The sequence below is a fragment of the Emys orbicularis genome, chromosome 4 (assembly GCF_028017835.1).
Source record: "Emys orbicularis isolate rEmyOrb1 chromosome 4, rEmyOrb1.hap1, whole genome shotgun sequence".
NCBI classification, from domain to species: domain Eukaryota; kingdom Metazoa; phylum Chordata; order Testudines; family Emydidae; genus Emys; species Emys orbicularis.
The window spans coordinates 136478050-136504175 of record NC_088686.1 but is presented as its reverse complement, the minus strand read 5'-3'; the positions used below and the strand labels follow the sequence as shown (position 1 = coordinate 136504175).

At 47.2% G+C, this 26126-nt stretch overlaps 2 protein-coding genes across 2 annotated transcripts in view; both read left to right on the top strand.

The window, feature by feature from the left end:
• The window catches only part of C4H6orf89 (chromosome 4 C6orf89 homolog), a 28714-nt gene extending 20665 nt beyond the window's left edge, over positions 1-8049 (top strand). Inside the window, exons 4-8 of the mRNA XM_065402732.1 lie at positions 3526-3680; positions 4026-4165; positions 5747-5873; positions 6898-7021; positions 7750-8049. Coding sequence (XP_065258804.1) covers positions 3526-3680; positions 4026-4165; positions 5747-5873; positions 6898-7021; positions 7750-7835 — 632 coding nt within the window. The 3' untranslated portion in view covers positions 7836-8049. The remainder of the gene's footprint in view (positions 1-3525; positions 3681-4025; positions 4166-5746; positions 5874-6897; positions 7022-7749) is intronic.
• An 8260-nt stretch (positions 8050-16309) lies between these two features.
• Positions 16310-25560, top strand: PI16 (peptidase inhibitor 16). Its single transcript, XM_065404442.1, has 6 exons — positions 16310-16462; positions 21059-21277; positions 22136-22245; positions 23222-23310; positions 24271-25014; positions 25421-25560. The coding sequence occupies exons 1-6, from the start codon at positions 16310-16312 to the stop codon at positions 25558-25560; spliced, it is 1455 nt and encodes a 484-aa protein (XP_065260514.1).
• The last annotated feature ends 566 nt before the right edge of the window (positions 25561-26126 follow it).

The window sequence follows — 26126 nt, the reverse complement described above, 5'->3', positions numbered from 1 at the left end:
CATGGAAATGTTGACCCCAAATCCCTCTTACATTAATCACAGTAACATTCAAAAAGAAGTTTATTGCATCTGTGTATTTGCATTAGCAGTAGCATATAAGAGCCCCATTGCGCTAGGTGCTGTACAACTACAGAACAAAAAGACGGTCGGTGCCCTGGAGACCTAAGTTTAAGACGAGACGAGTGGTGGATATGACATGCAGGCAGGGGAGCGTGATGTGAGAATGAGGCAATATTGGTCAGAATGATAGGCTGTGGTCGCCGCACAGCAGTTGCCTTCCTGCGAAAAGCGAGAGGGCTGTATGAAAATATAGCAGAGGAGGGAAGGGTAGTTGCAGCTGGACCGTTGCCTCCGTAATGTACATGTGTAGTAGGACATATCAATACAACAGCCACTCCCACTCGTCCCGGGAATAATTACGCACGCATGCAGCTTTACATTGCAATGGAGCTTGATATAATCGTAGCTCGACAGTAACAGTCTGTCCTGTTTGTATGAAGGTGCCTTCTCCTGTTAAATCTACAAACAGATCACACACCCAGTGTGCTTCACTTAAAACCCCAATGATCCCCCAGGGTGGCTGGACAGAGTGATAATCTGAAAGGAATGTAGGCGTCTAATCAAAATGGAGAACAAATACTTTGTGAAGTGCCTGCTCCAATCCCTCGTGTGCTCTTACAGGCGCCTTGTCCTCCCATTTACATGCAGTCTCCGAGCCTTTCATCACTCCCTCCCTTCTTAGCAAGGCCTGGCCCTCCTCTCCGGTCACACTTCTCATGCAGGTCACACACATTCTGATACGCAGACTAACACCCTCAACAATAAATCTAAAAGATTAATTAAAAACAAACCAACCCAGCCCCGCCAGCAGCACTGGGAATACATCTCGAATGCTCTCTAGATGGCTTATTCATGGCAAAAATAAATAACCTCTTCAATCGGGCAATTGAGAATGCAAATATCCCATGCTAATTCAAAAGAGAAATTGGGCTCTGGACTGGAGAGCTGATTAACATACAATCATGCAGGCTACTGCGCTCTCGGTCTCATATAGAATTTCAGCAGACCAATTGGCTACAACACCCTAGGACAGTATTTAGAGGCTTTCACGATAAACAGATTATTTTAATGTTCCTTGCTTTATAGTGAATTGCCATTGTCTAGTCCCAAGATATGTTTTATTGTTCTCTGTCCATGCTAATGGCGACCGCAGTTACTCCGATGAGATCGTTCAGGTCTTTGTTTCCCATCAGCGACCAGATGGGTTTTTAAATTCACACTCCCTACTGCTGACAAAACAAAGATTTTCCTTTTTTCTTTTGTAAGCCGGGAGGATGGGAACAGCACATTGAAGTGGCTGCTTCTTCTGTCTGTTAAAACATCATACATGTGGAGGGGTGGAATTGACCTTTTGCTGGGAATAAAAATGTTATACTTTCATATCTTTTTAACAAAAACTGTGTGTTTTCCGGTGAGAAACAGGAATTCTATCCTGATCCTTCTTAGTCCCTATATCAGCATAATATGTGAAATGCACTGTTCAAGCCTTACAGATTCACTCATAATAAAGAATTGAAGCCTGGGACCTGCATGAATAAAAAAAAATAATAGTTCCAAATAATCCTCCCATATTGTTATCCGTCAATGAACCTTAAACCTCCTTGACTGTTGGCAAAGAGGGGAGCTAAAGTAGGGGAAATAAATCTAATGCTTTCCCATCGTATGATGCCTACCAGATATAACCTGTTACATGTCATAACTCCAATGTTCATTCACATTTGGGAGCTTATTATTTTTATTGATTTTAGTATTAAAAAAGTCTCCAATCGTTTGGGTGCATGTTCAGTAGAAACACTTAGGCTATGAGCTTCAAAGCCATCTGAAGGATTTGGGCACCCAGTTCCTGGCCATTCAAACCCTCCAGGTGACTTGGAAAATCACAGCTTAAAGGCCCTTATGGCATGTCTGGATTAAAGCGTAGGCACTATAGGCCCATACCTGGGATCCCAGCTCTTGGAGTTACATGAGATGAGAATCTTAGCATTCGTTACAAGTGTTTCCAGCCCTCTTGGATGCAAAGAAAAACTTGAAAATGTGATGAGTGTCGCTAATGTCTGTCTGAGTCTGCAGGTGGCATGAAACAGTAGCTCCATTTGGCTTCTCTCTGAAATGTGCTAGCACCCTAAGGAGGGGGCAGGGCCGCAGGCTGGGAGCAGGTCTATGGGGGTACCATGTGAGCTGTGTGTAGGCCTCTGTTTTGCTTTAACCCAGCCCTGCCTGCTCCTGCAATCTGAGGTGTGTGGGCCGTCCCCTGCACCCATGTGGAGCGCTGTTGACTTCACTGGGACTCCATGAAGGTATACATAAGGGTCTCCCTGTACAGAGCAGATTGTATAATCAGGACCGTAGCTTTTACCAGCTGAGACCCTGATCCTGCAATTTACATATGTGGACCCCTGAACATTGAGGTCAATGGGGCATTAATCATTACCTCTTCTGTGCCCATTTATCCATCCGAAGTAACTTGGATCATCCCCATAACTCAGACTCCTTTCTGGCAGGGATCGGCTAAGAGTTCAGCACCCAAACTGATCTTTTAAAAAAAATTACACAACCAGATAGAAATAAAAATGTTGACGATTTAAAAAAATATATTTCAGCAGAGTTTCTATCTTGTTTAAATCCAAACCATTCCCTTGCAAGCTCTGCAACCAAGTCCTAGCAGCACTGTGCTACTGTATACACCTCTACCCCGATATAACGTGACCCGATATAACACGAATTTGGATATAACGTGGTAAAGCAGTGCTCCGGGGGGGCGGGGCTGCGCGCTCCGGCGGATCAAAGCAAGTTCGATATAACGCGGTAAGATTTTTTGGCTCCCGAGGACAGCGTTCTATCGGGGTAGAGGTGTACTTGAAACTAGCCTAGGGACACAAGCGGAGCCTGCCCAAGCTGAGTGCCAGGTAAAAATCAAATAGGCAGCTGAGGTTGTGAAAAGCGAATGATTTTGATAGTCTAAGGTGCTGGTAATGACACCAGTAAGGACATTTTTAACCTGACGACTTAGTTTTGTCTTCTGGATGTCTTTTAAACGGAAGAGCAATCCAAACATTTTCTTTGTGGATTTGTTTCAGTTTAGTCGCACAATAATAAAGGCCCATCAAATTTCCCCAAACTTCTGTAGTAATGGCATAATCTAGCCCGCATGCCTCACAGATTTACAGACAAATGGAAATTTCCATAAAGCTCTTCCATGCACAACCCCACGACCCTGTCTCCAAAAACATCAATTCACTGCCTTCTCTAACACCAAAGGAAAAAGAGTCTATTAAAAGCAACATTGATTACTCCACCAAAGCTTGCCCGATTAATTATTCTTAATAGCGAATAAACCTTGGATGCCATCAGTAACCTGACAATATTTTGTGTTGGGTTTAGCGCTAACGAGTTTATAATCTGGACTCCGTTACCTTTCCATTTGACTCACCCTGATATAAAGCTTGGTGTTTCTTTTTCCTCCAGAGTGCCATGACTGGCGGGGACTAGACTGCAGGCAGAATGGTTCTGAGATTCCTGCCAACTGCTCTTGCTGCGCTGCCATTCAAAGCCTTCAGGTAGTGACTGACCTAGGACAATTATCAGAAAACCTCCAGAGGCCTCAGCCCCTCTTAATCAAGGTAATGCATATGTTTTTAATGCCAGAAGGGAGGGTTGTGATCATATCGTCTGACCACCTGCATAACACAGATCAGAGGATCACTCCCCGTGATATCTGCATTAAGCCCATCATTTCTGTTTGCGCTACAGCAGCTCTTTTAGAAAGACATCCAGTCTTGGAGACTTAAAGTGATTGAGATCCCACCACATCCCTAGGTGAATTGTTCCAATGATTAATTGCTCTCCCTGTTAAAATGCAAAGCCCAGATGGCCGCCCCTGTTTGATGTGATGCCAGGAAGTGGAAATGGGAGAGAAAATAGGCCAGGTTAACGCTGCTGATCTTTCTCTTTTGCTGTTATTTAAGACAGGGCAGCATCTGTCTTATGATGAACTGAAGCATTTTCAGTCCCAGTACCCGGAATTGACAGAGATCACAATAGAAGAGAATTCAGCTGAACTCTGGCGCTGCCTTCCAAGACAGATGTTTCCATTTGCCCTCCCCTGGTGAGTTGAGACAAAACACATGGAAGTTGCATGCCACTCTTTTCCAGGGGTGCCCAAGCTTTGCCCAGTTCAGAAATGTATTGATGACTTCTCAGGAGCCTGAGGGTTACACCTGATTGGCAAAGACAAGCTAGGAGCAGAATTTAGCCCACCTTTGCTCCTAATGGAAATGCAGTCCATGGAGACCGCTGGCCTCAATGCGGAATGCTCCATCCTGAGCCACGTGGAAGGCTGCTCTGATCAAGTTGGAGCATTGCATGCTGGGACTTGGTGTGCTGTTCCTCACAGTAAAGATCAGGCTGAACTTGAGTCGCATGGTACAATTTCTTGGGCATAATCTGATCTCAGTCCGAAGGAAACCATCTACGTTCCAGATATAACTGTGTGGAGTCTTGAAGTGTGATTGGGGGGCCTCAGCTTGTGTTGACCATGTCTGTGAGCTGGGCTAAAGCGCTACACTTGTCCAAGGCTTTGACACAGTACAGGAGCATGATAGGGTCCCATCTAGGGGCAACACCATATTTTTACAAACACCTTTCCACTCTGCTTATCCAGACTTCATAGAATATCAGGGTTGGAAGGGACCTCAGGAGGTCATTTAGTCCAACCCCCAGACAGATTTTTGCCCCAGATCCCTAAATGGCCCCCTCGAGGATTGAACTCACAGCCCTGGGTTTAGCAGGCCAATGTTCAAACCCCTGAGCTATCCCTCCCCCCAAGGTCATGGGATCTTTCTCAGAAGGGGGCAGAGGACGGGAGTGTGAGCAAGCTCAGGGAAGGGCGTGATGCGTCTATGCTTTGGTTAATGCTTAGTGGGGTTCTTTTTGCAGAAAACACAGTGCTCCTTATCGGTCAAGAGAGATGTTATGACGAGTGATTTGGCTGCAGGCTACAGAAGGATTAATCATGTTATTCCACCAGGCAGAGATTTAAAAATAACACCCCCACTCTGCCAAACTATCTTGTCCTCGCTGGCCTAGTGAATAGACTTGGATACCCTAAACCTTACATGTGTGGTTTCAGTAGGTCTGAACTCATGGACTGTCTTTTTGTTCTGTGTTTGTACAGCACCTAGCGCAATGGGATCCTGGCCCAGGACTGCGGCTCCTAGGCGCTACCACTACACAGATAGTTAATAATAATGCAAGGTGGCATCTCCCCATTTTGATAATGATTTTATTTGATTAACGATTTAGTACAGCTTTTTCTAAGGGACGGTAGGGAAGGGGACTCCTTAGACATCTCCGATGAAGAATGAAGCCTTTTTCCCCCGACTCATCATATCCTGTCTCCTGTTCAAAGATGCATCACTGTGTAAGGGAATGGTGTTACTAGGGCACAGGCCGAGGAGCTGGGGAATCATAAATTCTAATCCCAACTCGGACAATGACTCTGTGGGAGCAAGAGCCTTCACCTGGCTGTGCCTCAGTTTCCCCATCTATAAAATGGGACTAATAATAATATGTAGCTGCTAACCTCACGGGTGTCGGGAATAAATGTTTGTGAAGACTTTTGACATTGGACAGAGGCTATACAAGTGCTAAGTATTATTATAAAGTGATTCTGTAAAATGTTTTATAGGTACAAAGCCCTGAATAAAACTCAGATTCTCCAGGAACTTTTCCCTGCCTTGTCTTTGCTGGCATTCCCAAAGGCAATCTCCCTGGAAAGCTGCTTTCTCATTCGCAACCCAGAGTTAGGGAATAAGGTGAGAAATCCATCACGGGGATGCTTTCCTCTTTTGTGCAGGTACATGACTGGCTTCAACACAGGAAAGTCACCCATGTGCAGAGAGTCAGTGTAAGGCCTATGCACCACATGTACCAGGACGTGCTCACATGTGGCTTGGGCTGTACGCTGGTGCTCTGCACAGGAATAAATTTCACCCACTAGTGCAATCAGTTGCTTTTCCCAAGCGCACTAGGAAACGGAGATTCTTGTCTGATGATTAAAGCATGGGCAATGCAAGTTGGGGTGGCTGGGTTTTGTTCCTGCTTCTGTCCTGCCTCACTGTGACTTTGGGGGCCAGTCATCTGACTGCTCCGTGCCTCAGTTTCCCTATCTGTAAAATAAGGATCTGACTTTTGGGGTCTGTCTACCCTGCAATTAAAAGCCTGCGGCTGGCCCGTGCCAGCTGGTTCAATTGCAGTGTAGGCGTTCAGGCTCGCCCTGGAGCCCAGGCTCTAGAATCCCAAAGGGGGGAGGGTCCCAGAGCTTGGGCTGCAGCCCAAGCCCAAATGTCTACACCACAGTGAAACAGCCCCAAGCCCCGCAAGCCTGAGTCAGCTGGCACGGGCCAGCTGGAAGTGTCTAATTGCAGTGTAGACACACCCATAGCTACTTAGGAGGAGGATTGTGAAGTTGGTTCAATGCAGTAGCTCCCAACCATTTTTTTTGTTGGCACAGATCAGTGATGGGTGCTCCTGAGTGCATCCCCTCACTCTGGGCCTCTGCCCCGTTCTCCCACCTCTGGGCCAATTTTTCCTCCTCCTCGTCTTGTTTGTTTTTCTTTGAGTGCAGAGGAGTGGTGGGGCTGTGCTGCTTTGTATAGCTGAATAGGGGTCCTCAGCAGCCTTCCGGGTCTTGGGTTTGGTATGATTTCATATTGATAACCCCGTAATAAATAGTCCTCTAATATCAGCCCCTGGCCTGGTTGAGCCATGCCCTGAAAGGACAGGGAGAGTTTTTGAAGCTCCTTCCTCTATATCTTTCCTCCTTCCTATCTGTTACAGACCCACAGACTGCACAGCATGTTTGCTATTGGAAGCGGCCAGCTAACCCTGAATATTGCACCTTACACTGAGTGCAGAGGACACTGCAGGACTCTGTCGGTGGAGCTGGAAGCTGGGGATTTTGGTGAGTTCCAGTGTTGCAGTGAGTAGACCTAGGAGATCCCCTCCCGAAGCAGGGCCAGGCACCTGCTCCCGGTTATGTCTTGTCCAAGTGCCTCTGACAGAGATGAGCATCTACTTCCAGCATCAAATAATTGCACCCAACCAACTGTACCAAGCCTTCTCATGTAGTGGGAGAAAAAAACTACTCCCCAGACCCCTTTGAGGGCTCAATTTATGACCTGGAGCAGAAGCAGCAAAATGCCTTGAGATACTCTGTGTAACTTCATGTCTAAGTCCTCATCCCCCACTGATTTCCAAGGATCATTTGAGTCTCCTTTCCCTTGAGGTCCTGCAGGCAGAGGAGTTTCATAGCCTTGTCCATGATCATTTTCTCTGCATTTATCAAGTCCCTTCTAAAGCCTTGTCGTGCCATGTTGCCGAAGACGAGCAGGGTCAGGTTAGGTGAGTGCTTAGAGAGGAAACCACTCAGGAATAGCCAGGATGCTGCAGGAAGTGGTGTGGATGACTTACTCGCCCCTTTCCCTCTGAGTCTGTTCTGATTGATGCCCTGACACAGTGCTGAGGGACGCGGTGCTGCTGGAGGTGCTGCCTTGTGATAGAGATGTAAAACGGAGGCCCTGATCAGCTTCTCTTCTCTCTACATATTTATCACAGTGGGGTCTGAGCTTGTCCGGTGCAATAACCAGTCATGGGCCCATCTCATGCTGCTTCCTGTTGTATTTCCCAAAGGCTATGCCAGCGCGGATTACTGGAAGATGAGCTTTAACTCCAGAGGAGCAGAGCCCATAGTCATTTGCGATGGATCCGCTAGCTAAGAACTGTGGGAGAGCTGGAGTCCACTCCAATGCGAGAAGAATGTGCAAGGGGCACAAGGAGATGGGCGTATAAAAGCGACGAAGCTGAAACATCCGGGGAAGCAGCTTTGCCCACCCTGCCCACAGTGTGGGAGGCCTTGTGTTTCAAGCAACCGTTTCCCTGACCTCCGAGGTAATACTTCCCCTCCTCAGACGTACCTAAGGAGAGAGGCAGTTGAACTGATCACCCCCCTCAGGTAAGCCCTGGGGGTGCACACATTTGTTTTCCTGAGTCCAGGCAGCTGCATTTCTGAAAACAAGCTTCTCCTTGTGTCCTTTGTGACTATTGCACTGTTAGAATTTCACAGGGAGCCCCAGACCGGGCGAAATTGTGACTGAAACCCTCCTTTGCATTCATCCCGGAGAGGTAACGTTGGGCTGGCCTATTGGGGCAGCTCTGTCAAGGGGACACATGATTGAAATGTTCCATGGTTCCTCCCCCCACATCACCACCCAGTTCCATGCCCCACGAGGAGGAGAATGAGCCCCACAGCCCCCATTCACAGACTCAGGCCGGGCTCCGTGCCACAGGAAAAGAATGGGCCTTACAGCCCGGCCACCACACACAGCAGCGTTCTTATACCAAATGAATCTGTTTAACCCTTCCCCCCACCACCGCCTTGTCTCGTCATGATTGCTCTTCTGCATTATGGCAGCCTCAGAGTGTTGCTGGTTCCAATAAATAGTTCCTATGCTTTTTTCCTCCTCTAACAAAAATACTGGTGTGAATTTGGCTGTCCAGGTTCTGAGTGCAGAGAGCTTTGGTGAGAGCACTGCCTACGCTTTCCCTTTCAGATCAATGAGTGAACTGCACTACCCCGCTCTCCCACGGCTCCACCTGGCTCTGACTTGGAAACCCCTGGTTACGATTTTCAAAAGTGACTAGTGATCTTGAGCCCCCTGATTCTCAGACAATGCTGAGCACCCACCCTGTGAAAATCAGGCTCCCTTGAGGTGTCCCAAGTTGGCCACCCAAAATCACTGATCTCCATTGAAATCTTGGCGCCTGTCTACATTGGCGAGGCAAACGGCATCAGCACCTTACTCACAAATCTTGCTTGCATATACTGTGCAGCTCTTGTTTGAAATGTGCTGGCTTGCTTTCCTTGGCCAGTATGGGAAGGACCTAAATGAGGGCAGCTTTTAGGATCTGGTTTACCTGGAAGTTCCTTCTTCCCCCAGTTATTTGTGTGTTAACTCCTTCCAGACCCCAAAGCTCCATCTCTCTCCAGAATGAATGTTGATTTTTTTTTTCCTGATTCCCTTCCGAGATTCCTCTGCATGTTTCCTGTTGCTTGTGTGCTCCCTTGTCCGGTGCCTTTAGAGAGGATCAGTTTCATCATGTGCCGGCTGCAGTTACAGCCGTTCCTCCCGAGTCTGATCCTAAGGGTCTTTGTTCCTGCTGTGGAAGATGACTTACAGATGTGTCAGACTGAAGTCATAGCCCCGGGCTGCAGTTCAGGACAGTTCGTATGGTATTGTGAGAGCCTCTTTTGTTTTGAAGCAAGTTAATCATGTTATGAGACACAAGAATCTTTTAGTTTGTAAACATCTTTAGGTCAATTAAAATAACGAAGTGGAACGATTTCATTCCACCCTCTTGCAGTTTTTTAACAACAGCTGGAAAATGGGTGTGAAGCTGCTGCTGGTATTTATTAATTGTGTTACAGTAATGCTTAGAGGTTCCAGTTCAGATCAGAGCTTCATTTTGCAGGGTGCTCTACAAAGCTAAAATAGAAGACAGTTACTGTCCCAAAAGAATTTATAATCCAAGGGCACAATCCTGCAAACACTTCCCTACATGCATAATGCTAATGAGTTATTCTGGGGGGGTGTTTGCAGAATCAGTCCCTAAAGGGGGAAAAGACAAAACAGGTGGAGTAGAACATGAGAGGGTGGGTGTTATTTTAGTTGGCTTTGAACAATAAAGGTCTAATTTAATTAGCAGGAAAATATCACAGGGAATTAGATTAGTACAATTCCCAGTATTATTGTTTGCTAATTTTTGTTGGTGGGTTTTATACTAGTGATTGTACACACCCCCTACACTCTCTCACACATGTATCCCTCTGAAGGGCTGGATCCTGTGCAAGTTACCCTTGATTTCAGTGACACAAGGATCATGCCCTAAACACACAAATTAGTGACCGATGCTATTTACATTTTGGCAGCTTCTCAATTTAAATTCAGAGGCCAACAAGGTTATCTCATCAGCTCCCAGGTTTTTCTGTGCCTAGCTCCATTTTTATTAAGCATTCGATGAAATACACACACAGGGATATATTGGACTCGGTGTTGTTAAGATCATGAGTGAGTTAGTGCTGCTACTGCTTCTAAGTGTCCTTGAATGTGACTTGTAAAAAGTTGCAGAGAAAATTGTCAGCAGTCTGTGAAATGCCTTTGTTTTGTGACCCACATCAGTGCCAACACGGTTCCCTGGCTTTATGGAAGGAGAAGAAATCAGCCAATAAGACAATCAGCTGTCAGGCTCTCTAACAAGCAGTGGGTTCTCAAGCTGGTTTATGTCTACTCTACAGACATGCTCCCATAAAAACAGCTTCTCCCCAGCTCAAACACAACTAGCAGAGTGTTACGCCAGTTGGAAAGAAGATGGTGAATCTGTCCTGATTGCAGATCTGCTTTCCAAGTGCACTTTTGGTCTCTGCCTAAGTTTCCAGAACTGTGTCTAGGAGACACAGTGCTCACATGTCCAAACCTCACTGCCTTTGGAATTTACATCATTTGTTTTTACACTTCCAGTATGCTTTCTCCTCTGCTTCCAAGAGCCGTAAGGAATTAAAGGCAGATTTAGCTGCTAAACCAAAACAGGAGGAGGCTGATTTTACTCTGCTTGTTAAGATACTGAAGAATCAAATGTGGCCCCATCAGCACTAGAGTACTAAGCCCTGGTGGTTTCTAGCTCAAGTCCATCCCTGTCTCTGGCAGCTAGGGAAATAGCGTTAGCACCTTGCTGTGATTCAGTACAGGCATGGCTGTCGGGGTTTGAACTCTTGTGTAGATAAGGCCAAAGGAGAATGAGGCTGGTGAGTCTGAGATGCAGCGTGCTCCTACTCAACGATTCAGCTCCTAGTCATAGAATATCAGGATTGGAAGGGACCTCAGGAGGTCATCTAGTCCAACCTCCTGCTCAAAGCAGGACCAACCCCAACTAAATTATCCCAGCCAGGACTTTGTCAAGCCTGACCTTAAAAACCTCTAAGGAAGGATATTCCAGTGCTTCACCACCCTCCTAGTGAAAAAGTTTTTCCTAATATCCGACCTAATAGTCAACACTTTCCAGGCTAGATAGTCTGATGACTGCCGGCAAGAACTGGTCCGGTCCCATCCCATCCCCCACCCCATTTGTGTTTTGGGGCACAACTTCTCCCACCCAGAAAAGCAGCAGCATTTCCAAAGGCAGTGACAGGCTTGAGAGGTGGGGAAGGGCGATTCTATTCTTGCGATCTCCCAAAACCGAGGACTTGGTAGAGAAAGGGTTAAATGTTGCCCCAAACAGTCAGCCGGCTCCTATGGCTCTGGAGTTTGTAACAGAGTGGAGCGACCTGGCCATCTTCTCAGTTACTGAGGCATCTTAGCAAGTGGATCAGGTCGTTGATGCTGCATATTATGTCACGGATGTCCATGGCCTCCAGCGTTGCCTGACATTTGTGGGCCTTTCTGCGTACAACATGTCTTAAACAGTCCCTGTGGGCGGCTAGTTTGACACCTTGCCCTGCTCTCTACTGCCATCTGCCAGGGGCCCAACCCCATTCGCCCAGATCATCCCTCTTTTGAAATTCACTGCGTGCCTAAATGCTTCGTGTATAAGCCTCCCTGAATGCCATAGCCTTGCAAAGCTGCTGTGAAAATTCACCAGTCAAGGCACAAAACTTGCTCACTTGCCCTTGCCCATAATAACCGGAGATAATGAAACTGTCATATCTTACTCACCTGTAAGGAAAAACTATCTGCTCCAGGGAAGGGGGCAGGTAGAACTTCATAGAGGCTGGTTTAAGGCCTGTCTCCAATAATCCAAGACATTGTCTATCCCGATCTCTCTGGTTTCTGAACTCAGGGTAATTGAATGCAGGAGAAAGGAGTCTGATTACTTTGCTAATTTCAACACTGGGAAACTAGGGGGATCTGAACACCCAGTTCCCACTGATTTTTAATGAGAATTGTGCAGTGCTGCAAATCTGAACCTCCGACTCCCATTGCAAAACCCCTGGAGAGTTTTCTAGGGTAAGATCCTACTGGAGTCAGATGGCTTTTGGTGCATTTACTAGCCCCTCTCTCAACAGCTGTTGCAAAGTGCCCACTCTCCAGATGGGAGGGGAGGGAGGTACTGGCTGTGCTGTATGGTGCACTTTGTCTTGGCATATGTCTACACTAATTGCAGCTTGGGTACACGTCCCCACGCTAGCTTTAATCTAGCTAGCACCAGTAACTATAGTGGTGAAGACATGGCGGCATGGACCTCAACACGGGCTAGCAAGGCAAGTACATACCCAGGGTATCAGGCGGCCTTGTACAGCCCACGTTGAAGTCCGTGCCGCCAGGCCTTCACTGCTCTTTTTAGCTGTACCAGGCAGGTTAAAGCTGGCATGGATTTGGCTACCCAAGCTGCAGTCACACCTCTGATTGCAGCGTTAGATACAGCCTTAGAGGAACAGGGAAGAAAATCAAGTTACTGGTGATTTGAATGGTAACCGCGCTACATGGCATGAGGAAGACGAGCCTACTACCCTTTCTCACGCAAGTGGACCTGCCTCACTGCAGTGGGACTGCTGTCATGAGGAAGGGTTGCAGGCTCGGCCCCGATCCTGCAGTGTGCTGGGGTGCCCTTGGCTCCCTGTTAATTCAATGGGAAATAAGGGAACTCAGCACTTTCCAGGATCAGACCACAAGTAATGAGCAATTCCAGCAGCCTTGCTACCAACGAACAGAAACCTTTCACCTCTCAGATAATTCAACTTTCTTCTCTTTGTATATTTCTATCAAGAGCTCTCTCTTCTCTTCTGGAATGCCTGAAAATAGGTATCTTAAAGGACTGAGGGACTGTCGTGTTGAGTTAAACATGGGAGGTGCTGGCCTTTCCTTTTGCTGTGCAGATTCCAGCAAATGAGCATTGATTTATTTTTAATGTTCTGTCTTTGAGTAGTGGGAAATGGGGGGTAATATGGTTAATTGCGACATATTACAAAGACTCAGGGGTATGCTGGGCAAACTATTCTATAGATATATGCATAAAGACTGTTGAATTATGTACACTATACATTCAAGTGGCTGTTAAAGAATGTAAATATGCAGTGAATTTTATGGATGATTTTAATTTAATATATTGCAAAGTTTGTAAATATTTGGGAAAAGCCTGTAAAGAATGTAAATAAATCAGCTTTGTATGTAAGAAGAATTTTAAAATTGTTTTTACTTTTTGCATTTAAATACAAACATTGATGCACCTTTTTCCCCAATGTGGATTTTTCTTTTTTTTATTAAAGAAACAGTGTCGTGAGCAAGAGCTGTGGTTTTGTGACTATACTTGAGCTATAGCGTATAGGCACCAACCTTTGGTTCCTGGGGGGTGCTTGACCCCTGCTCTGCCCAGGGGCCTGCCCCCTCTCCACTTCTTCCTCCAAGCCCCTGCCTCTTCCCACCCCACCCCACCTCTTCCTGCCCCTGGTCTGCCTCTGCTCCACCTCTTCCCGCTCCTCCCCTCCCCTCCAGAACCTCCTGCATGCCGCGGAACAGCTGATCACAGTGGGCGGGAGGTGCTGGGAGGGAGGGGAAGGCGCTGATCGGCGGGGCTGCCGGAGGGTGGGAGGCGCTGATCCGCGTGGCTGCTGGTGGGTGCTCAGCACCCACCATTTTTTTTCATGGAGTCTGTGCCTATGCTATGGTGGCAGAAGTGGTGGAGGAGAGTATAATAGAGATCTGCATATGCTGGCTAGGTTGACGACAGTCAGCATATGGCATTAAATATCTGACAGTCTGATAATATGTCTTTACACACAGGTAAAATTTTCAAAAATGTGTAAGTGATTTGAGCCTAAATCTCAATTGCAAAAGTGATTTAGTCTCCTAAAGTCTTGTCTGCACTTAAAGCTTTGCTGCTTTACCTGTATTACTATAGTTAAAGTGGCAAACCCCACCCCTAGTGTAGGTGTGGTTATGGGTAGAAAAGTGATTATACTAGTGTAGCTTATTCCTGTTTGAGAACTCAAGTAAGCTATACCAATATAAGGCACATGATACTAGTATAACTATCCACACTAGGGCTGTTACTGGTATATCGGTGTCAGCAAAAAATCAGCCAACATAGTTATATCAGTAAAAGCAAAGTAGCTTTTGAAAATTGGATTTAGGTTCCTAAGTCACTTACGTGCTTTTGAAAATGTTACCCAGAGGCTGGTATTTTCAAAGGAGCCCAAGGAGTTAGATGCCCAACTCCTGTTGATTTTCAGTGGGATCAGGGTACCTAACACCCTTATTTTCTTTTGGAAACGGTAGCCGTTCGGCCTGATCCAGAACCCACTGAAGTCAGATCAGATCCACAAACCCTATTGTGTGTTTTATATCTCATACGTTATGTAACAAAATTATTTGTTCCTAATGATCCATGGGTTTATTGGAGCTGCACAGTACATTTCTATATTGAAGCATTTGAATACAAGAAAGCCGCATTCCTCACACACTTACCTAATGGGGCCTGCGGGAGACAAGCTTGTTAGCAGAGGGGTGGGAGCTTGGTGCTTGTTTTGCAGCATCTCAGTGCTACCAATGTTGGTTCCAAAAAGAACAACTGTGGGTGGGATCCTGGAGTTGAGAAGCTGTCCTTGATCAGTTTAAAATTTGCCAACAGCTGCAGCTGACCCTGCCAGAAAAATCATTGTTTCTAGTAGACAAGCCATTGCGATTCTGAATGGATTGGGGTGCTGCTGGATACCCCGCCCAAACCATAAGCTTCAGCACCTAGAGCACACCAGGAGAGGCCACATGGGGCAGTCAGAGCATAACACACAGTCTGTGGCTTGGGTGGTGGATCCAGGCCTCCCCCCTTGGCCATAGACAGGGACAGGAGGGGATGGAAGAGAGAGAGGTCCAAGTAACTTCCCTAATGCCTTCCTACTTTTTTTTCATAAACATCCCTAAACGTCCCAGAGCAAGGTTGGCATTTCTGTGTTCAGGGTAGGAAAAAAGGGGGGGTGGGAGGTAACGTACGTACGTGTGTGTGTGTAAATGGATATATATTAACAATTCTCCTTTAACTCCTCTGTTATTAAAACTCTGCAGTTGTTTTGTCAACTGTATTTAGAATAGTACTCACTGCGTAAAAAGGCAAATTTCCCTCTTAAAATGAGGAAAGGACATACATTCCTTATTTATACTGCTTCCAGTAAGGAAAAATTAAATACGTTTCAAAAAACACCCCATTCTTTTCAAAATGGCTGACAGCACATCTCCAAAAATGATACCCAGGGGTCCTGGAAAGGACAGAAAGAGTAGGAGGGACTTCCAAAACCATAGGGCCAAAAAGGGGGTGGGGCAAAAGGTGGGGCAATGGAGTGTAATACAGAGTTCTGATTGGCACAATGCCATGATGCGTGACAAGGAAACCTGTCAAAATGAAAGACATTTGTGATGAAAGACATGGAGCTATTACTACTTTCCCTTAATATCCCTCCTTATGCAGTTTCATAAGGTTTTTCTCACTTCCTATCCAACCCAACATTTTTGGGAAGGGCTATAAGCTCTCCTCCTTAAGGGTATACGTTTATCTGATGAGGGTCAGGAAGAAACTTCCTGTGGGGAAGGTTATTCCATAACTGCCCACTGCACCTTCCTCGGGTGCTGGCCGCTCCAAGACGTGATAATGGACAAGATGGCCGGGACCCCGATCTGATCTAGAATTGCAAGTCCTGCATGTCTAGTGTCGCTGCTTGTTGTTAAACAGCTGCCATGTTCTGCCCCAGAGGTGGCTGCATTTCAATGGAAGGTGAAATGATCCGTGTGTCTAGTCTGTGTTTCAGTTTGGAAAACATTTGGGGATCCTCTGAAAGGAAAGGGGAGGGAGTAATTACATAAGTAATTATAGGACATCACAAAGGGTTATATTAATGTTTAAATCTGAAATTACAGCAGTAGCAGGGCCCCAAAACGGCGCTCCTTCGATTGTGGAAAAAATTAATACCAGGATTTCACACACATGCTAGCTCTCAGGGAGTGGGCATTGTTCACTCATTGGCCCCTTAAGCAACATTCCTTTTTCATCAGTGACATTACATGGGTGTGTTCCCTGTGGCTCTGAAATGTATTATAATAACGAGATAAATTTCCTCCCCTAATCTCAGGCTTTGGGTGTTCCTTGTTTTGGGAAGTGCTTTAAATCTATCTGCCAGAGGCATGGGCTGCTAAAGCCAGAACCGACTGCCACAATGCTGAGCTCTGGGCTCCCTCCCTTTCTCCTATTGCTCACAGCTGTGGAGCTGAGCTGGTCCCTTACAGATGATGAACAGAGGTTGATTGTGGCGATGCACAACCACTACCGCTCCCAGGTCTCCCCTCGTGCTGCAGACATGCTGAAAATGGTAAGTGTCCCATGGGAAACCCAGGGTCTGATTGCAGTGGGATATCTGGGGTCTTCTATATCAGTGTTTCTCAGTGACCAGTCCGTGAACTGTTGCCAGTCCCTGAGATTTCCCTCACATAGTTCATTAAGGCAGCAAGCCAGTCCCTGGTATCAAAAAGGTTGAGAAACACTGTTCTATATGATAGAAAGGCATGGGATATCTGGAGGTCTCCTGTGTGATAGGAATCCTGTATCTTATTGAATAGCTGAGGGTCTCCTACATTTCTTCTTAAAATAAGAGCAGCCTTTGTTATCAAATGTACTTTGAAAGTTTAAGTTCATAAATGTGATTGACTCTAGCTGGAGATCCAGTGTAAAAATTGTTTCTTTTTCCCTCGTAGCAATGACCGAGCTACACACCATGTGCAGTAAATGTCATGGCTGTAGTAAACAAATTTGCAATGAACAAATAACCAAAACTTAAATTCACCAGCCAGAGTGATGAAATCCCAGCTGAGCTTGGAGAACTCTTCTTAGTGTTGCACTTGTGATTACTGATGGACTCTTTTGTCTATAGAATGGAATATAAAATTGAACCTCAACCATTGATTTTGGCTGTGTAGGTATCTTAATACTAACCATCTTTCATCCAAGGTGCTCGTGTATGTTCCTTCTCACAACACCCCTGCAGAGTAGGTCTGGCGAAACAGTACTATCCCCATTTTATAGATGGGAAAATCTAATGCATGAAGAAGCAATATGCCCAAGGTCATATAGTGTGTCGGTCTAAGCTACAAATAGAGGCTCATTCTTTCGGTCCCTGTTCTAACCATAAGAGGATGCTGCTTCTTGTATTAGACCCCTTGATTTGAGTAAGATGTCTCTCCACATCTGATGAATTACTTAATGTTTGTAAAGTGTTTTGAAGAGGGAAAGTGCTACAGAAAGTGCAAGGTGTTGATATTTGGACTGCATTACCCCTTTGGCTAAAGACAAATTTGCAGCTGGTTCTTTATCATGACTACAGTCGGTCGGGGATTTTTTGATGAGCACTGAAAAATGTCAATTTGTCAAAACCAGAACTGTTCACGAAACAGGGTCAATTTTGATGACTCTCGTGATGCCAAAATATTTGGAGGGGGAGGGGGGAGGAGTTTTCATTTTTTCAAATTTTCATTTTGAAATTTTAGTAAATTTCAAGTTAAAAGAAAATTTTTAAAAAGTCAAAATTGAAACAAAATGTTTTAAAATTATAAAAACGAAATGGTTCGATTGACCCAAACCAATTTTTTTGGGAGGATTTTTGGTATGTGAAAATTGTTGAGATTTTGATTTTTGATCCTATTTTCAGGATGGGAAACATTTTCAATATCTCAGGACAAGAAAACCATCCCCTTCTGCCCCCAGCTCTAATCATGACCTGATTATTTTAGGCCTTGCCAGCACACACAATTTGCACTGTTTTAACTAAACTCGTTTGTGTAGACAAAACCCAAGTTAATTTGACACTATTTTAGTTCAGGGGTGAAATTTTTAAAAAGCACCCAGGTCCCATTTTCAAAAGGGACTTAGGAGTCTAAATCTCACTAAAAGTCAAAGGGACTTAGCCTCCTAAGTGCTTAATTCATTTTTTTAAAATGAGGCTTAGGGCTTGTCTACACAGTGAGGTAATGTGCTCTACTGGGGTGTGATTTCTAAAACACATTAGTGTGTTGCACATGAATTGACCCTGCTGGTGCACTTTAATGTAGTGCTGTTTGGGTAATGATAAAATCCCCAGAAAAGTTTTCTAGGGTGAGCTGAAACTTGGAAAGCACAAGAAGGGTGGTCATTGAAAATGCTTCAAAGACATTATTAAGTAGAATCTGACCTTAATTGACATAAATATTGATGATTTCAAAGACAAAGCCAAGGGCAGATCTGAATAGAGAGCAACTACCAATGAAGGTAGTAAACACTTTGAGGAAGACATACATGAAAAACGGATCAAAAAAAGGGGCAAGCATCCTGCCAAGTCCTCAGTGGGACCCTGCACATTCTTGTGTGACATCTGTTAGCAATCTTGCTCCTCGTGGATTGGACTGTACAGCCACATGAGAACGTGTGATGCTGTGATGTCATCGTCGGATACGCCAGCCAGCCATACAGTGCTGTCTGAAACACTAAAGTGCACGAGGGAACCTTTAGTGCGCACCAGCGGAGCCTATATACAGACCAATTAATACTCAACACATCAGTGCGCTTTAGAAATCAGACCCACCGTGTGGACAAGCCCTTAGGCTCTTAACTCATTGAAGCAATTTTGAAAATGGCTTAATGAAGTATGCTGCTGCTTATTGTAAAAATGGGATGATGATTTAGGCATATGACAAATAAGAACATTCAATCCTATTTGTTTGAAATAAAAGTTTGAAGCCAGATTTGACTGCTTTGTTGCACTTTCCGCCTTGACTCAGATCCTGTCCTGAAAAACGTATTGATCTTGATTGTGGTTTACTCTGAGTCTTGCATTTGTCCTGAATTTACCATGAATAGATGTGAAATGCATACACCCAGGCTACATTTACTATTATAGAATTGAAAAGACCTGATGGCCAGCAGCAGCAGTTTTTCCCCGGCATGGTAAACTTTTGTAAACGGTTCAGCTTAGAAACAATCCCGTGAGTCTCTGATTAAACTCCCGGTGTCTGCATTGCTCATCTGGATTTCCAAGGACATTTTTCTTTTGGAAGAACCAGATCTCAGCTTCTGAGTTCACCTACTCCCGTGGCTAACTGCCCATCTGCAGTCACCCTGTGCTTGTGTTTGGGACAGCAGAGCTGGTTACCATGGAAATGGTTATACAATGGGCATACGCAGGCCAAAGCCTTATTTTTTTAATGAAGCAAATAACAGAGAGGTTAGTTCTCTGCTTATGGAACCCGGCTCTCTGCCACAGGGAGGGGATAATGAGCCCCCCACCAAGACCTGCAGCCAACCCTCTTTCCAAAGCCACATCAGACACCCCCCCCTTCCCCTGGCCGCCGCCCCTCTTATAAGTAAGCAGAGAGCAACTTGATAGAACAGTGACTGCATCTTCTCTGATCCTTGCCACCTACCCTTGGGCTTTGACACATAGGAATCAGTGAACCAGGAATCATCCTCACACCAACTAAGATAATCACCTTCCCTGCAAAATACTGAGGGTTTCCCCATTGGATCACACCCTACTCCTGCCCCCATCAGCTGCTAAACCCACCTTCCTCACCCGCTGCTCCGTCCCTTTTGATTTTCGTGATCTTTCAGTGGGCTTGTATGTCTGGGCTCTCCTCCCACCTGCCCTGCTATCTCTGCTGGTTGGATTTTAGAGAAGCTGCTGCCTCCTTTAAATAATGTAATGAAAGTCCAAGCAGTTGCGTCATAGTGTTCCCTTTAATGCTTCTCTTGTGCAAAAACTTCTCCCTCTCTTACCTAGCAACCGCCGCTAGGTAAGATATGGAGCCCAGGGGAGCTCAGCTGGACAAGGAGCTGTTGTCAGTCCGGGCACTGGAGGGATCACTTGGGAGGCAGCTGTCAGACTGAGTCTCCGGTCGAGTTTAAATGATGGGGTTACCAGATGTGTGCGCTGGCTCCTGCGCTCTGGCCTTACACAGCTGTTGAACTGGGCAGGTCCCGCTCTCCAGGCATTCCCACAGTTTGTCCTGTTCATTGTGGTCAGTGTTTCCAACAAGGGACCCAGGTCTTCTGGGTTCCATTCCCAGCTTGTTGCCAGGTGACATTGAATGAGTCACCACGCTGCTCATTGCCTCAGTTTCCCCATTGGTAAAACAGGGATAATTCCTAACTGGGTAGGGGTGCTTTGAACTGCCCATTGACAACCAGCATTTTATATTCACGTTTGCCTGAGGCTGGTATATTCAAAGGAACCTAAAGGGGTTAGATACTGAGCTCCAATGAATTCCACTGGAATTTGAGCAGCTAATGCCCTTGAGTTCCTTTTAAAACCCCATCCTAAAACAGTTTAAGGCTCCAATCCAGCAGTTGCACCCCTAAAGGGGACTCCATCATCATCATGGCAAATCCCAGTAACATGGCCTCCTTGCAGATCAAGCGCCACCTGGATCAATCTCTGGCTAGATCCTCAAGGTGGTCTGGCTGGATATTCAGTCTGTGCCTATTACTGGCAATCTTATGGCACCACCAAAGCTTTTGATGCCCATGTGATCCCTTGTGGCGGCATTCCTTGGTAAACACATTTCCGAATTCTCTGGTCTTCCATTGTAATAATACATACCCACCACGAAAGCTGCTGAAAGCAAGCCAGTGCTGGTGGGTGCAGGGTTCACTTTGAATATCCTCATTTCTGATCTTGTCCTGCTATGTAATATGGACCTGCCGACAAACATGATAAGAATCAGAAACGTCACTTTGGGGAGAGCCATAGACTTCGCCAGTGCTTGGGAACAGAACCCAGGAGTCTAGGTTCTAACCTCTGGCCCCACTGGATAGGGGACAGGCTGTGTGTGTCTCAGCATGTCAGAGGGTTTCATCCATGTGACGAGGGACTCGATCCTGATGGACAATCCTCACCCCGGCCTCATGCTTTATGATGGTGGCAGCTTTGTGTTTGTTTCAGAGCTGGGCCCCCGACCTGGAAGCCTTTGCCAAAGCCTATGCAATGAAGTGCATCTGGGGCCACAACAAGGAGCGGGGCCGGCGGGGTGAGAACCTCTTTGCCATTACCGACAAGATGGACGTGGAGGTGGCCTTGGAGCAGTGGTACAACGAGCATGAGCATTACAACCTGACCACGTCCAAGTGCTCCGTAGGACAGATGTGTGGCCACTACACCCAGGTATCTGGCTACAGGGCATGAGGGGCTGGATTCCTGGGAGGGAGTTGTGCTTGGGACTTGACCCACCATAGAAATATTGTTTAGGGGCTGCGATACCATGGTGATGTGCCCCGTATAAGAATCTCAGTTGGACAGGATAGAATTGATTCTTATTCGGCATGGATGGCTCACTTGTGTGGGCATCATGAGCTGCTGTGATCATTACAGGCCTGCTGAACAGTTTCCCTTTAGGGAAAAAAAAGTCTTTAAAGTCATCTGTGTATTTTAATGCTGCACCGTTTGGTCACTCAGGAAGCCTGGTGTGGCTTTCAAGTCCCTGTAGCAGATGGGTTCTGGCCTCAGAACTAGGATCCAGGTCAAGCTCTATGTTTTGAACTCTCCACTACTCCAGCGTATTTGGATCTGGACTTTTCATCTGTCTTAGTATAAAGACAGGGGCCTCTTCCAAAATTCAGATCTGGATTATGAACAGCACCATAATTCAGGGGTACGTGGGTTGTGTCCAGATAGAGAAGAATTGTTGATGGGGGTCTCTCATCCAAGCACTAACCAGGCCTGACTCTGCTTAGATGTAACTCTGAAATGGTGTGCCCTTCATGCACAGAGTCCATGAGTCTGCTACAGCTCCTGGTTTGGGGAGTTGGTCCTTTAGCCCAAGCTGTAGTGGCTCATGCTTTAGCTTTGGAGGTCAGGGAAGAAAGTCCTGGTGACGACTGAGCTGACGCTGGTTGCAGATGACATACACGCTCATTCGTCTAAACCTCTTCTCACAGGCAGGGTGTCTCATGGTCTCCCAGCTGTGCTCTTCCTGCCTTGTGCTGACAGACGTAACCCTTCTCTCTTCCTCCCTTGCTTTAGGTGGTCTGGGCAAACAGCGAACGCGTTGGCTGTGGGATGCAATTCTGTAAAACCCTGCATGGTGTCGAGGAACCTGACCTCTACCTGCTGGTCTGCAACTACGATCCCCCGTGAGTACGGGCTTCCCAAGGGCTGCTTTGATTCCATCTTGGCCCTGTCACATCTACTTACAGTAACCTTCATCCCCAGGCTGAGAAGGAAAGTCCTCCCCAAGGCTCTGCTTACCTTGCTTTCAGGTAGCGAGTGGAAGCCAATCCCAATAAAGCCCTTTGTTGTCATTTTCCTGTGGCAACAAAGAGAGGCAGGTCTTGTAAATCCAGCCCAGGTCTGGGACAGAGGAGCCCTCGGTTTTATCTGCGGTGCTGCCATGGACCATGTGTCCTTGGGTGTGTCATGAAAAGCCACGTAGTTACAGGGCTGTAAATCTAGACTTGCTCCACATAGGTCAATGGAAGCACCCTGGGTTTACACCAGTGTCACTAGGAGGAGAATTTGGCTGTTAATTTCTCTGTGCCTCATTTTCCCCAGCTGTGATATGGAGAAAATGAGCTTGATTCTGCTCTCAGTCTGGTGTCATGCCACTGACTCCATGGAGTTCCTTGTGATGATTTACATCAGTGTACTTCACAGATGTGTATAGGGGGCTTTGAGGTCCTCTGTCGATGGGGCTGTATAAACGCAAGGGCTAACTATCAGAGCTGGTTAGAGTGTTCCCAGTCTGGTAACCTCTATGGAAATATGCGTGGAAATTTTAACGGAAGAAGGCAAAATAAAACGATGAACGTTCAGGAAACTGAGGGGGTCCTATTTTGAGCAGCTGTAACATTAAGGGCCTGATCCAAACCGCTGCTGAAGTGAATGGAAAGGCTCCCAGGCTTAGGCTCAGGCCTCTAGACAGTGTTCATAAGCCCAGGTGCCATTAGTAGCACAGTCAAAGCTCCCCCCACTTTTTAAGTGACCCTTGATTTATATCTTAGCAAGATCTGACTTGAATGAAAAATCTCCCTCCTTTTTGAGATGGGGAGGGGATTCGTCCCCTCTGTTGTCATGGGCTGTTCTCTTTTCATCTGCATGTTCTGCTTCCAGCGGCAACGTGAGGGGTCGCAAGCCGTACAAGGAAGGACCTCCATGCTCCAAGTGCCCCGAGGGCTATACGTGTAGGAATTCAATCTGTGGTACGTGAAGGGAACTGGAGGAGCCAGTGTCTCCACTGGACGGGCCAGAGAACTGGGGGAGGGGCAGGTTCCACCCATGGGACAATCCCCCTGAAAGCAGTGGGGTTAGCTTCTGAATGAGGTGCTACTCCAGGAGTAAGGGGGCAGAATCTGGCTGTATGTGGGGATCCCAGCACTTCCTTAGCCCTGCCGGCAAAGTTCTCCCAGGTCTCAGGATCAGGATTCTAAGGCATTCGCGGAGGTGAATCACCTTTTTGTAAGTATTTATTAGTACTGTCAAAAAGGAGCTGGATTGGCAGACCTGGGACTGGAATCCTGTGTTTATCTACAGAGCAGGCATAGCCTAGGCAGCAGCAAAGCAAGCTTCCCTCACACATGCTGCCTTGCCAATGTGCCTCATCCTGATCTGATGGGACCCCCCCACCCTCTGCTGGGGTAGGTCATTTTCACATTCTGCAGCCCATGCAGTCCTTGGCATCTCTGCTGCAGACACCAATGCGTGGTGGTAGCTCTGTCCACTGGGAGCTCCCCCAGCTCGTTCCACTGTTCAGCCACCAGAAGACAGGAAAGACTCACGGTCCTCCAACCTGGGCCGTATTCGTGCTGGTGACAGATGGGAAAGGCTTCCTATCCCATTAGCAACCACGTGGGCCCCTGCTGCCAGGAAATACCATTCCAGAGGGGTGGCGTTTTCCCACATCAGGTCTGAAAACAAATGAAATCTTGGGACCTGCCCAGAAAAAAGGATATCCCTGCATCTGGTGGGCTACCTGCTAAGCTCAATTCCCACCAAGGGGCAGAGAGAAGGGGGTGTTTCCCCGAGAGCCCAGTGAAAGTGCCTGCCCCTGCTTTCTCCAGCTCTCCTTTGCTGGTTTTCATTGGCACTGCTCGGGGGGCTGGAGCTCCGTTGGGCTCCGAGTGAAGCTGGTGGTAACCAGAGCCCTCTTTGTCTCTCATCAGAACCCAGTGTAGACTCAGAAGAGGCCTCTCCATCCTCTAGGACAACAAGGCCAAACCTCACCACTAGGCCAGCTCTCGCAACAGCCACCACTACCACGAGCCCGACCACTATCACTACGATAAGGCCAGCACCCACCACCATGAAAAAAAGGCTGACACCCACCACCACGAGGCCTGCACCCACTACAACAAGCCCAACCACCACCACTACTTTAGGGCCAGCACCCACCACCGCCACAACAAGGCCGAACCCCACCACGACCACAAGGCCGCCACCCACCACCACCACAAGCCCGCCACCCACCCAAACAGCAAGGCCCAACCCCACCACAGCCACTGGGCCAACATCCTCCTTAGAGCCCACCTCAGACCTAAACCTTAAAACATCTCCAGAAATGCAAGTGGACTCTGAGGAGACTGGTGCCCCATTGGTGACCACGGAGGCTGTGCTCTTTCTAGACCTGGAGTCGACCCTCAGCCCGACTGCCTCTCCAGAAATGGAGGGAGACTTGAAGGAGTCCGATGCAGCCTCTGTGAGAGCTGAGCCAGCCCTCTCCTCAGAGTCACCTCCGTCCTTCAGCCTTACAACTCCAGAAACCGATCTAAGCTTGGAAGATACCAAGCAGCCCCCACCTGCCCTAAAGCCAGCACCTGCCACTGCTAAGGTGATCTCCCTCCTGCACTTATTACCACCTTCCAAGGCCGCAGCGGGGCACAGCCTTGCTGTCCAGTCCTCCCTGTCAGGTAAGGCAGCTGTGGAGTGAGTCTTGGACGTAAAGGACATAGGCAACCCCTAAGAAACATAAATGCACTTAGCAGGAAACAATAGCAAACTGGCCCTCAAACTCCTTCCCCACACAGCACCGACCCCCTTCCCCGCACCTTCTCCTGCACTGTGTCCCCTAACATTATCAGGGACTGTCTGAGCTGCCTGGTTCATGAAGCATGAGCATGGATTTGGCCGGTTCCCCACTAACCCACGAGCAGAGTCACGAGCTGTGTCTTGCCTTCTGAGGAGCTCTGTGCTGCTGTCCTGCGCTATGCATTATCCTTGCCCATGTGGCAGCATGTCGCAGAGGGAGCAGTGTGAATCGGTCCTTTGCCTGTGGCTTCAGCTTTGACTCCAGGTTTCCTTCCTTTCTGCACACAGGTGCCAGAGAGACCGAAGAGCTGATGATGGGCCCCACAAAGAAAGACTTGGACCAGCAAAATGGTTCAGCCACCAGCAACCTTCTGGAGTTCTCTCTCTTCCTAGTGGCCGCTCCCCTGCTGACAGGCCTTCTGCTCTGAAGGGTCTGCCTCGACCCTCTGTGCTCCTATCCTCAAACTCTCCTCCAGTACTGATTGTCCCGCTGCCCTGCTGGGCGTGGGGCATATCAATCAGGTGAAGACCCCCTACTGGGCCTTCTTGCCACTGGCTATGTCCACTCCAATCCAGTTATACTCAGCAGTGCCTGGCAAACCACACCGGCCATTCTGTTATGCTAGCACTGCTGAGACCCCATATCCCTAGTTACCAATAAAAGGGGGTAGCTAAGTTTTAAGTGCCCAGCTCATCTGACAAAGGGGCAGGAGCAGCTGGGCGAAGAGAGGGGAAATTCCTTGGTGCCTCTTCCTCCCCGAGCTCTAACTCTAACCTGAAGTTCCATAATTCCTACTCCAGTCTGACTCAGAGATGGGACTCCTTAATACTGAAGATCCTGGATCCCCACCAGTCTGGAGGCCCTCCCCCTAACCGGAACCAATGAATGATCTACTATCTTTGTGGGACTGTAAGGTCCTTCCCCACAAATCCTATATGAAAGGCAGTGCAGAGACATGGATGGTACAACCCTATCTAAACTCCTCTCGCTTCC